The 12308-nt window shown below is 41.3% G+C and overlaps 1 protein-coding gene across 4 annotated transcripts in view; it reads right to left on the bottom strand.

The window, feature by feature from the left end:
- TANC1 (tetratricopeptide repeat, ankyrin repeat and coiled-coil containing 1) overlaps positions 1 to 12308 on the bottom strand; it is a 127335-nt gene that overhangs the window by 55764 nt on the left and 59263 nt on the right. For all 4 annotated transcript variants that reach the window (XM_028746495.2, XM_028746515.2, XM_028746534.2 and 1 more), the window contains one exon: positions 5238 to 5438. In XM_028746495.2, coding sequence (XP_028602328.2) covers positions 5238 to 5438 — 201 coding nt within the window. The remainder of the gene's footprint in view (positions 1 to 5237; positions 5439 to 12308) is intronic.

Here is a 12308-nt window from a genome sequence, read left to right as displayed (position 1 = left end):
CAGTTTGGTCAAACTCATGTTGGTAGCTTCGAGAACACTGTCCAACCATCTCGTCCTCTGTCGTCCCCTTCTTCTTGTGCCCTCAATCTTTCCGAACATCAGGGTCTTTTCCAGGGAGTCTTCTCTTCTCATGAGGTGGCCAAAGTATTGGAGCCTCAGCTTCACGATCTGTCCTTCCAGTGAGCACTCAGGGATGATTTCCTTAAGAATGGAATGGTTTGATCTTCTTGCAGTCCATGGGACTCTCAAGAGTCTCCTCCAGCACCATAATTCAAAAGCATCAATTATTCGGTGATCAGCCTTCTTTATGGTCCAGCTCTTACTTCCATACATCACTACTGGGAAAACCATAGCTTTAACTATACGGACCTTTGTTGGCAAGGTGATGTCTCTACTTCTCAAGATGCTGTCTAGGTTTGTCATTGCCATTGCTTTTCTCCCAAGATCAGGGTTGTAGGAACTGGAAAAGAGAGTTTAACTCCTTTTCTCCCTTCTGAAAATCCCCCAATCATCAGGACCACAGTGGGTAGAGGGGTGCAGTGAGACCTGATGCAGCTTTCCCTCTCCCAGCTGCTACTCACAGCCTTCTCTAGTTTGGCCTAAAAGAGCAGGAAGCAGGCATGAACTCACACACTCTTTTCCCCTCTGTATTATGAATTTCCTCCTCCTTAACAGCTGTCCACTGAAGTCTGCAAACCCATTTGAATGGCTGGTTTTAAACTATTCTACTTTAAATTATTATTCTTCAGGAAGAATTGTGTATTATGCTATAAGTGTATAAATGTAACCGTCCAACATTTTGACTTCACCCCAAAGGCACACCCCTCTATAGTCTCCCGAGACAGACGGATGCAAACAATGAACTCAAAGTGAGCAAATTAAAATACTACATAAATAAGATGGCATCTTACCCAAACTAATATAGGTTTTTAAAAGACAAACATTATAAAAGACAAATGGCCTCGGCCCAGTATACCTGAAGGAGCGTCTCCACCCCCATCGTTCTGCCCGGACGCTGAGGTCCAGCGCCGAGGGCCTTCTGGCGGTTCCCTCATTGCGAGAAGCAAAGCTACAGGGAACCAGGCAGAGGGCCTTTTCGGTAGTGGCGCCCGCCCTGTGAAACGCCCTCCCATCAGATGTCAAAACGATAAACAACTACCTGACATTCAGAAGACATCTTAAGGCAGCCCTGTTCAGGGAAGTTTTTAATGTATGATATTTTAGTGGGGTTTTTGGTTTCTATGGAAGCCGCCCAGAGTGGCTGGGGAAACCCAGCCAGATGGGCGGGGTACAAATAATAAATAATAATTATTATTATTATTATTATTATTATTATTATTATTATTATTATTATATTTAACTTGTAAAATACACAAGATGAGACTCCAATGTTGTACCAGTGGATCTCCTAGAACTTGCCTTTCTCCTCCTTCCCCGACCTCCATGTCCCCAAATCTACTCCAGAGGGTCCCCCATCCTCTGGAGCATATTTTTGGGATGCATGAGGGTTGCAGGGGAGGAGCAGAGGAAGGGTATGTGCCGTGTAGGTGGAAGTATGTTGTGCAAATGGAAGATCGCAACCAAATAATATCTCTAGTATTTTATTATGGCCTAAATATAACAGAGTCTGGTATACTAAAACTCATTGCTTTAAATGGGTCTAATAAGCTTACCTCTGTGCTGGATTTAGGCCAATAAAATTAAGATAAATAACACTAAGGGTGATTTTTTTTAAAAAAAACACACCACCACACAAATTAACAAGGGGGGGGGAATCAAATGTAATGCACTTTCTCTTGGGTGCACACATCAAAAAAGAGAGAAAGAAATAGCACAAGTTGGACTTGTCATTACTGGCAACTCAAGGGTGTTGGGATCTGATTTCATCACAGCTATAAATTCTCGTTGACAAGGCCAACTTTTCAAAAGCCAGCAGTCCCGTCCCCCCCACTAAACCGCACCTAATTCAAGCGGGACACTAAAATACAGGTATTAAATGTAGTGCTTCCCTTTCATCTTGACTAGAAAAGACCACTTTTATGTTTCAAAACTACATACTTGAATTTTAATATTTTTAATATAAGTGACATTTGCAAAAGTATGCTGAAGTAGTTTGTTGGGAAATGCTTTAGAGAGAAGCACTACATGTCCAAAAGAAATAACTTATTTATTTCTTATAATAAGTGGTTGCTTAACAGAAATCAGATAAATGAAAATCCAGGACTGTATTATGTATAGAGTAATCACTAAGAATTATGCAATCTTGTTAAACAGGGTCCTTGACACTGGCTGAAAGTGTGAACAACATGAGACAAAGACTTTCAGGAAATCCCAAGTTGTTAAGTTTTTTTAAGTCCTTAAGATACAAGAAGACTCAAATAAGGTCAATAAAGAAAATTGATAGGAAAAAGTAACCAGGGGAGTGAAAACATAATATTGTTAGTGCTAGCCGAAATACAATCCACCAACAGTGGGGAAAAAATAGATTTAAAAGGACATGAAAAATATATATAATACCATTTTTGAAAAGTCACCTACAGTCTCTTCTATGCATCCTTTCTCCAGTTTCACAATATTTTAATATGTATTGGCTACTTCCTTTCATCAAAACGAATTTATTAATCAGGCAACAAAACAGGTTGCAGCCAAACAGAAACATATGAGCATAAATTATACATAAGAATTATACAGGGGGGGAAACATGCATACAAAAATCAGAATCTTAGATCTTGAGGGAGGCCACATGGCCTTGTCTAAGTTGAGTTGCATTCACCGTGAATTTAGCCAGACAACAGATATTTAATCTTATCCCTATCTCGGTGGGTAGCAACCACTACTAAAGATTGCTTAAAATATTTTTGCCTGTATGCTTCCTGCCATTTGCAGAACATCAAATAGCTTATGGTATCCTCTACTCACGGGCTACTGCAGACACGAAAGTGCAGACCTCTGGGGATTTTCTTAAATCTCCCCAAAATTAGACTTCATAGTCTGAAAATACGCAGAGTTGTGGGCACTTTTCAGAGAAAATGTGCATTTAGCTCAGATAAGTATTTCTCTTCCCCATGGTGTGATGATTTCAAAGCAGGGAAAGTGCTGGAAAATCTGTATAACGTAATGGCATCCCTTCCTGTTCTGCAACAGATTTTGGAACAGTGCTTTAATATTTTGTCAGCTAAGTGGGATTTTGGTAGTGAAAAGGGCCTCTGGATCAAATCCGTATTTCCTTGATAATAGTTTACTGTTAGCTAGCTAGGTGTTTGGGGAGGATGATTGAGAGTGTTCCACCATACATTATTTTACCAGTTTATTTACTAAATATCTCCGTTTAAAAAATAAGAAGACAGTCCTTGAAATGAAATATGAAATTGGCACTAATCCCGCTTCTCCCCACAGGTACGCGGTGGGTGTTCCTGGTGGGAGACCCAGTAAAGCACAACTGTACTACTTCCAACTGTGTGGACTCTGAAATGCCCCCATATTTCTGCCCCATATATCAACCTTAGCAGCAAAAGCTTTTAGAGCTGGCAGCCCAAGATTCCTCACCCTTCACTCTGGCAAATTTCAACACCTACAGCACTGAACTCTGGGCATTCAGTTTATTTTCCTGCCAATGACTGTTCCATAGGCCATTTTGGGCAAACAAACCTCCAGATAATTAAATCTATTAGACTTCTCCAAGGGATGACGGTCTAATTGCCATTTGTTTTTATCTGTTCTATCACCAAGCACCATTACTTTGGGCTCAGAATAGTTGACACATAACTGTTCCTTATTACTTACTTCCTTTCATTGAGAAAATTCCCCAAGGCTAGATCATTTGGAATAACCAAAACTACTTCATGTCTCTACAGATAGCACACACTTGGCAAAGTTCACCAGATACTCAGGTCCCAGGCCTGGTGGAGTCAAAGTGATGTTAGTGTACTGGAATGAGTAGCGCATAGCTGATAAAAAGGAAGGCAGTAGTCACACCTTATTTAGTAAGATATGTACACAGACATTTGCTTGTTGCTACAAACAAAAGCTTTCAGGAGGTGTTATCACAAAGTTGAATAGCCTTTTCCCTCCCTGCCTATATCATATTACATTCAGCTTAGATAATAAATGTAAATCAATTCATCTTCAGAATGAAAACAGCGTCTTGAAACCATCTGTAAAACTACAAAGGGTTCAGTCTATTGAGCAATGATGCTTTGCAGAGTTTGCATGATATCAGACCTTAAATCAATAGGCCAAATATGACACTGAATCACCATGTTTCCCCAAAATAGCAATCAATATTTTAATATGTAAAGGTCCTACTCTCTGACGCTGCACACATTCTGTGTAGCAGTCACAAGTTCAATTATGTTCCCCAACTAATGGCGTGAAGGTAAGGAAGGAAACATTCAGGCAGTATCAGGTAAGCTCATCCAGACAATGGCCTGGTTCATACATCATGCTAAGCCAAATCATGGCTTAGAATGAGCATGTGGGCTCTGGGAGGGACAATTTCAGCTCCTTTGTTCTTGATTAACTGTTCTGCTGCTAAGTTGAGCAAAACCATCGCTTAGCTTAGTATGTCACCTGGGCTGATGGTTTAGCAATACCCATACAAACCACGAGATGTAGCCAGTTTGTTCAAAAGAGCTAAACCATGTACCTGGGTTCAGGCAGCACACCAAGCCAAGCTTTGGCTAAGCGCGGTGCAGCACTACACAGCAGAATGCCTGGGCAGGAGCCGTGCAATTTCTTCTCCGGGGGTCAAATTCAGCCCTCCAGGTCTCTCCATCTGGCCCTCAGGAACCTCCCCAGGCTCCTCAAGTGCTTTTGCTTGGCTGGAATGTGCCCTTGAGCTATGAAAATGCCTCTTGCTTGCTTGCCAGGATGAAACATGGAAAGACATGTTTATGTACGGAAACCTCTGCCTTTTTATGTGTGTGGCCTTCTATATAAAGTAAGAATCACATCTATTGCTCCACCCACTTTGATCTCTAATCCCACTCAACACCTGTATGCTGTTCCCCCAAAGGTTGGAAATGTGGCCAACCGTAGTTTGGCTTAGCATGATGCTGTCTCCTATGACTTAGAGGTAACCCACATAAGCCATTTGATCAGTGATACTGTGAGCAGGATATCAGGAAAACAGTTGTAGAAAATGGAGTCTAGAAGAAAATTTATCACTTGACAAAGAACTAGTCATTAACCAAGTAGTCTTTTACTCTACGAATTGAGAAATATTTTTTTTAACTTACCTGGAGATTTTTTGCTTGCTCTTGATTGCATCAAGTAGGCGTGGCGAGGCAGCAACGGTGACGATGGCAAAGACATTGAAACTCCTTTGGCCAAGTTCATTCTGTAGACATCTTCTGGTGCAGGCTGGATACCACTGGGGAAATCTGCATGGTGGCCAGATGTGGCAATTATCTGTAGTGCACTTTCTGAGCATGAATCACCTTTAAAATAAATGATAAAAAAGAGGGAAGGGGATTAAAGTTACACAGCAAATGAACAGAAAGCTGTATGAAAATACGAGAACAAACTCCATTGTATCAAGCTTTGCTGTGACAGCAATAGAGCAAAGGCTGGTTTAAGTGGCATTACAGACATTTGTTACAGAAAGGAACCACAAACAAAAAGAGGAATAATGGATAAAAAAAGCACAAATGTTATTTTCAGTTATAATGCTACTGTGAAAAGAGCTGCTTTTAGGCAATTCTATGTGCTACGTCACCTCCAGTCCTTGCCTGGTGATTTGATATGTGGCCATTTTTTAATTTTTTTTAAAATGGCTTTGAAAAGGGAAGCAAGCAAGTTGTCAGTCTAAGTTCCCTACTGGGAATAGGGGTCTATGGCCCAAGAATAAAATAAATAAATAAATAATGAATGACCCTTTTCTGCTGGACTCCTATCTTGTTCCACTTTAGTAGCCTCTGATGGAGAGAAGGGGAAATATTTAAAGACAAAGCAGGGAGAAACAAGTGTAACTTGCTATAAAATAAAAGTTGTAGGTATTTGCTGGACCTTTAAATAAACACCAATATTTGCTGCTTTAAAATAATCTTGTTCCCAAATAGAAAGCCCAACTTTAGGCATAAGAAGTTTTATCCAAATATATCATCTCGTATCATGTCTCCCAAAGTGGCCAAATCTGTGATCTCTCATAGAACTCAAGATGGTGGAACCCTGTACCTGTACCTATTGCTGCCTACCTTCTGGCAGCTAAATGCCTCTGTGTTCCCATTATCACCAGCTACATGCACACAAACAACTCTGTTTAACAAACAGTTTATATGCTTTACATCCTGTACAGTCTGTAACAGGGAAGTCAGACAAGGAGGGAGCAGAAGTATAAACAAACAATTCTCTTAGGAGGATTACATGTTATCCTCAAATAGTTCACACATAAATGCTACCAGAGTCAGGCCCTCTACAACCTTTCTCAGGTCTCTCTCTAGAAAGAACTAGTATTAAGAACTCTAAAATATCCTCATATATATGCTGAACATGATCCTGCTTGAAGAGAGGGATGTGGGGAACTGTAAATCTGCATACAAAATATGCATCAACACTACAAAAACAGTTTTGAAATATATGATTGCGTTTGAAGAACATAGCCCGAATCACATAACACTGTTCACCTTTACTTAATCAGTTTATTTCTACCACTTCCTTTGATCTAAAAGCAACATGCACTGACAAATGAACATGTAATAAGATTCTGATGTTGCAGTATGTCAAAAAAGGGTGGTTTTGAAGACTATCACCTAATTTGAGCCAGTTCACACACAAAAATATTGTTCTGTTGTTTAACAATGGTTAAGGAAACAGGAGCAGCCAATGAAATCTCCCCAAAAATCCTTCCCCTCTTCCGCCCCCCTTTTGTTCGGTAGCAACAATATTAACAAGTTTAAACAAAGTTTACCAAACAAACAACTAGTTTTGTTTGAAGAAAAAAGGGGAGTAAGATAAAAGAGGTGTATATGAGAGGTGTAACACCAAGTTTTTTTAAATGGCTTAGACCAATTATCCAAACAGAGCTGCTGGATTCATAAGAAGGTATTTAAGTAAAAACCAATGTGCTTTGATGATTTTTTAAGTATCTGATATCAATTTTGTATAAAGACTTTGAATACACAAAGTACCAAAGATAGAAGAAAACTGACTTTTCCAAGTTTGAATTTAAGTATTAAAAACTTAAAATACTTCAGAAGTTAGTATTAAAATCCTTCCCCTCTGAAGGAAATTTCATCCATTTCGAACTTCAGATTAGGACATTCCTGTTTATCACAGCAAATCAAGACAACTGCTTTTTCAGGATTTTTCAATAAAGACCAGCCATACATTGTCCACATTTATATAATATCTTCATAAGCTGTGATGTGAATGAGACTTTTGTCCATGGATGCAGCCTCTTCTCTTCCCTGCATACAGAAACAAAATCTGGAAAACTTCAAATAACCATAGTTTCCCGTTTTGTTCAAACCAGGAAACTATGGTTACCAGGTTCAGAACATGCCAGGATCATAAACAATCTCGTAATTATAGGTTCCTTGCATGAATAAAATGGGAAAGTAGATCCTGACTGCGGCACAACGAAGAATGGAATGAAAACAGGAGCAACACAAGAATGGAGCACATGGAAAATAAGCTTGTACATATCTCAGCTTATTAAACAAAGTTGTGATCATTAAAATAGGGCCAATAACCCTGACAGCTGTAAGCAAGCATTTTATCTTCAAAATATAAACAGTATAGCTTGGTGAGATGTATTATTCCGAAAGAAGCAATAAGCCATTAAACCTACTGCAGGTTAAACTTTCACTTCAAGTACAAGCTCCATAGACAGCCTTAGACAATCCTCCATTTCCCAACCTGAAAAAATCCTCCATAACTTCAGGACACTTGTGCTCCATGTAGGATTGTTGAACTTAACATGTAATGCATTTTGAGCATCACTGAAAAGTGCTATGTGAATATTAAGTTTATATGTGGGGTTTATATGTGATGACTATACTCATTAGAAAAAAACCCCTAAATTTGAAAAATACTGGCTCACACAAATGAAAGTGGCCATCCTTTACAGAGCAATCCTATACATACTTCCTCGGATGCAAACTCCCTGAGCTTTTGATGTTTCTGAAGGTTTGTGTCCAGTCCTTCCACTACAACTGCAACTGCAATTAAAACAACTGCAAAAAATATCTCACAAAAAAATTACAGGTCCAGGATTGCAGCCTGAGAAATACATCAACAATATATTCTCTAATCTAATTTATTTACTTCCTTTGTTTGATATGAATGCCTTTGTCCGCACCCAGTTTTGTCTCTGCTTGTCTGCCAGGGGATTTCCTGCAACAAATATTCACATGCATCTGTATTTGAGATGTTAGAAGAGCCTCAAAACCAGACAAAGGCATTTAAAATATGCCTTTCTCCGTATCTAAAATCACGTCCCTTGTTGCAATCCCCCTCTCTAGCAGGGGTCCAAGTGAACAGGCTATTTTCTGTCCGAATGTCATTTCTGTCAGTGACACTTTTAAATAAAGCGCTGAGAAAGAAGCTAGCTAGATTTGCAATTCTCAGGAAACAAACAGGCAGATTTAGCCGAAGTATTTGAGAGGAAGAGGGTGTTTGTATGTATATTTAATTCATTCAACATGTCTTGAATCTGGCTGTGCCTGAGTGCAGAAAGGCTCCTAATCCAGTGGATGCGTCTCCTAATGATGAGGAGGGAAGAATTTTTTAAACTGATTTCCTCTTTCCCCTTGCAGGTTAGCATGCCACACCCCTCCAACAACCTGGAGAAGGTTGGCAAGGGGAATGTGGAAAGCCAGATCCAGCAAAAATTGCCTCTCCTCCTCTTCTGTTTGTGGAGACATTCAATTGAATTAAGTCCCTTGTATCTCACTCCTTAGTATTATTCCATTAGTATTCCTGTGGGAATCCCTTGCAGACAACCGCAGTGCCTGGAGACAAGTCAGTCAGGACGTGTATCCATAGCACTGACCATAGGAGGAATGACTGCAGGGAGGGGCACAGAGAGAGGAAAATGCCCCGGTGGGTCTGCAGCAGCAGAACTAGACGCCTTTATCTGCCCCAGCTGCAACAAAACATGTCTCTCCTGTATCTGTCTCTACAGCCACCGCAATTGCTGCAACCTTCCAACAGTTTGACTTTGCCCCCAGAGGTGCACACCTCCATTGTCTCCCGAGACAGTCGGATGCTAACAAAGCATCCCGTTCAGTTCAATTCAAGAGACTGATCAGGTTGCTTAGCACCAGCAGTGCTAGAGGGTCACAATATTTTATGGGTAAAACTAAGGTAAAGGTAAAGGTACCCCTGCCCGTACGGGCCAGTCTTGACAGACTCTAGGGTTGTGCGCCCATCTCACTTAAGAGGCCGGGGGCCAGCGCTGTCCGGAGACACTTCTGGGTCACGTGGCCAGCGTGACAAAGCTGCATCTGGCGAGCCAGCGCAGCACACGGAACGCCGTTTACCTTCCCGCTAGTAAGCGGTCCCTATTTATCTACTTGCACCCAAGGGTGCTTTCGAACTGCTAGGTTGGCAGGTGCTGGGACCGAGCAACAGGAGCGCACCCCGCTGCGGGGATTCGAACCGCCGACCTTTCGATCGGCAAGCCCTAGGCGCTGAGGCTTTTACCCACAGCGCCACCCGCGTCCCCAACTGGGCTTATGGGTAAAACTAGATATAAGTTAATTCATTCATTAAAACAAAACAAAACCTGTTCCTTGTAGGCGACGAGAAACATGCAGAATGTTTTTTATATTTGCTTTGAACCTCCACTCCAAACATACACCCAGTTTCAGCCATGACACTGCTACTGCAATGATGGGGAAGGGCTGCACAACGCTGGACCCGGGTTCAACCCTCAACCCTTTGGCGCTAGAGAACATCTGGAACATTAAAAAGCTTACGAAGAGAGCAGCTGAGCAAAAGTGAATGGAGGCCAGCAAGTATGACACAAAGGGGTGTTGTGTGTATTCCAAGCATTAAAAGCACCAGTGTTTGTACAGTATAACTTTCTAACTAAAGCATCATTGACATGGGTTGTGAAAACCCTAGCAATGACACCAAGACTTTCATGTTACAAGTAGCCATATCGGTACAGTCGTACCTCTACTTACGTATTCCTCTGGATACGGAATCTTCGGGTTATGGCCATGGCAACCCCGGAAGTGCATACTTCCGAGTTTCGCCACACGCGCACTCTGCACACCGCGCACGTGCACAGAAGCGCACCACTATTAACTTTATTTTCGGGGTGTGAACGGACCCCCGGAACGAATTAAGTCCACTGTATACTGCTTACTTGCCTGAAAGGGGAAAAAATACCTTAATGCAAGTTGGGTCCCGTCCCACCTTTGGCAGGAAATACATATGACTGGTCTTAAAATATGCAGGAATTTTAGCCAAAATTGCTGATTAAAGTAGTCTCTCTCCAAGATCAGTTTTTTAATGGTTTAGCAGCAGGGGTAGCTAGTTGCTTTTTTCTTTTCCTTCCTTTTGCTCAAGGGCTGCATTTGTCCTTGACCAACCCTACCAGCAGTGGGTTGGGGCCACCCAAGACACTCATACAGGTGCAGGCAGAAAAGCCAACAGCCTTGACTCATGGTCCATGCAGATCAGGTGAGGAGAGGGTTATAATGCTCTTTCTCACGCACTAGTGACAACAGATGCTGAAATACTAGGTGTAATACAAATTCATTTAACAACAATATAGTTTTTCAGATTTGCAGGTTGCTCCATCTGCTTATTCTGCCTCAACTCTCTTACTAAACATATCCCTCCAAAATACAGTAATACTCTTGGAAGGGCTACCACCACAGGACTACCACCCCATTCTCCATTCATAAAATGATTAATCTGATGGCTGGGGTGTGAGCAATTTGCATCCCTAACAACAGTGCTGACCTCCACCCATTGCAGCATAGTGTATACAGTGGTACCTCGGGTTACAGATGCTTCAGGTTACAGACGCTTCAGGTTACAGACTCCGCTAACCCAGAAATAGTACCTTGGGTTAAGAACTTTGCTTCAGGATGAGAACAGAAATTGCGTGGCGGCGCAGCGGCAGGCCCCATTAGCTAAAGTGGTACCCCAGGTTAAGATCAGTTTCAGGTTAAGAACGGACCTCCAAAATGAATTAAGTTCTTAACCCGAGGTACCACTGTATTTTTGTTTTCATTTTGCTGCTGCTACAAAAACCAGAGGTGTCTTGGAAGGCCAGGGAAAAAAATGGGGGGGGGGCTATATAAGGCTCCCAAAATGGTAGTTAGCCACCCCTGATTTCAGCACATTTAATAATTTAGTTGAACATAAAAAAGCTGCAACTGAGGAGTATTTTCCTGTCGTTCAGTGTTATATGACCCTTCTGAACCAATAATGAAGTGTCAGCAGTAGTCATAACAACTACCCTGGATGACTGGTTTAAACAAACAAAGCAGCATTTTCTGCAGGTTTTGCAACTTCTTCTCTGTGGCTATACTCAAATTTTAATTCTACCCCACACGATATTTAGAGGATTGCTTCCTTTCAAACTGGAAAAAGGGACACAGCAACTGGCAATTAACACCCAGTTGCAGTTTGGAAGCTATAGCTCAAGAGAGTATTAGTTTAACAACGTTATGTTTTTCAGGTTTATTGTTCAGAAGATAGAGGCAGTGTTTGAATTATTGACATGACAAAAGCTAATAATAGTTTCCCCCTCTTTCCCCCTAAACAGGCAATTCTATTAATATTCAGAATACTGGGTTTGGTTTGGTTTTTGTCCTCCTAGCAAATCTCTCCAGAGTGTCCTATGTGATTGCATGAACCATACCACTGCCAACAGAAGTTGTCCCCTTTATTTTCTTGTTTTAATGCCTTTATTTTCAACAGTTTCTCCAATAAAGGATATTGCCAAATGAAATTAAGACATTTTTTGCTTTGTGTGTCCATCTTTTGATTCTGAGTTTTGTTAGGGTTGACAGATTCCCAAAAGTGAAAATCTGGACAAGGTTCTTTAGCCTTTTTCCGGTCAAAGTTGTTGAGCTTTTGGTATTTTTCTTTGATTTTTAAAGATTTTAAAAATAGCCCAACTTGCCATACCTTGCCAGGTTTTCCCAGACATTTTGCCGATTCAGCAAAAATCCGCCCAGACACCATTTTTCTTAGCGATTCCAAGGCGTGTTTGGGAAAACCCGGACGTATGATAGTCCTTGTTTTGTGCTACTGTCTGTCTTACTGCAACTAGGAAGTACCGGAACAGGACGGGTTACTTCCGGGTTTTGCCACTCGCGCATGCAGAGAAGCACTAAATCATG

The sequence above is a fragment of the Podarcis muralis genome, chromosome 1 (assembly GCF_964188315.1).
Source record: "Podarcis muralis chromosome 1, rPodMur119.hap1.1, whole genome shotgun sequence".
NCBI lineage: Eukaryota > Metazoa > Chordata > Lepidosauria > Squamata > Lacertidae > Podarcis > Podarcis muralis.
The sequence above is the reverse complement of the archived record's forward strand: the minus strand, read 5'-3'. Positions and strand labels throughout refer to the sequence as shown.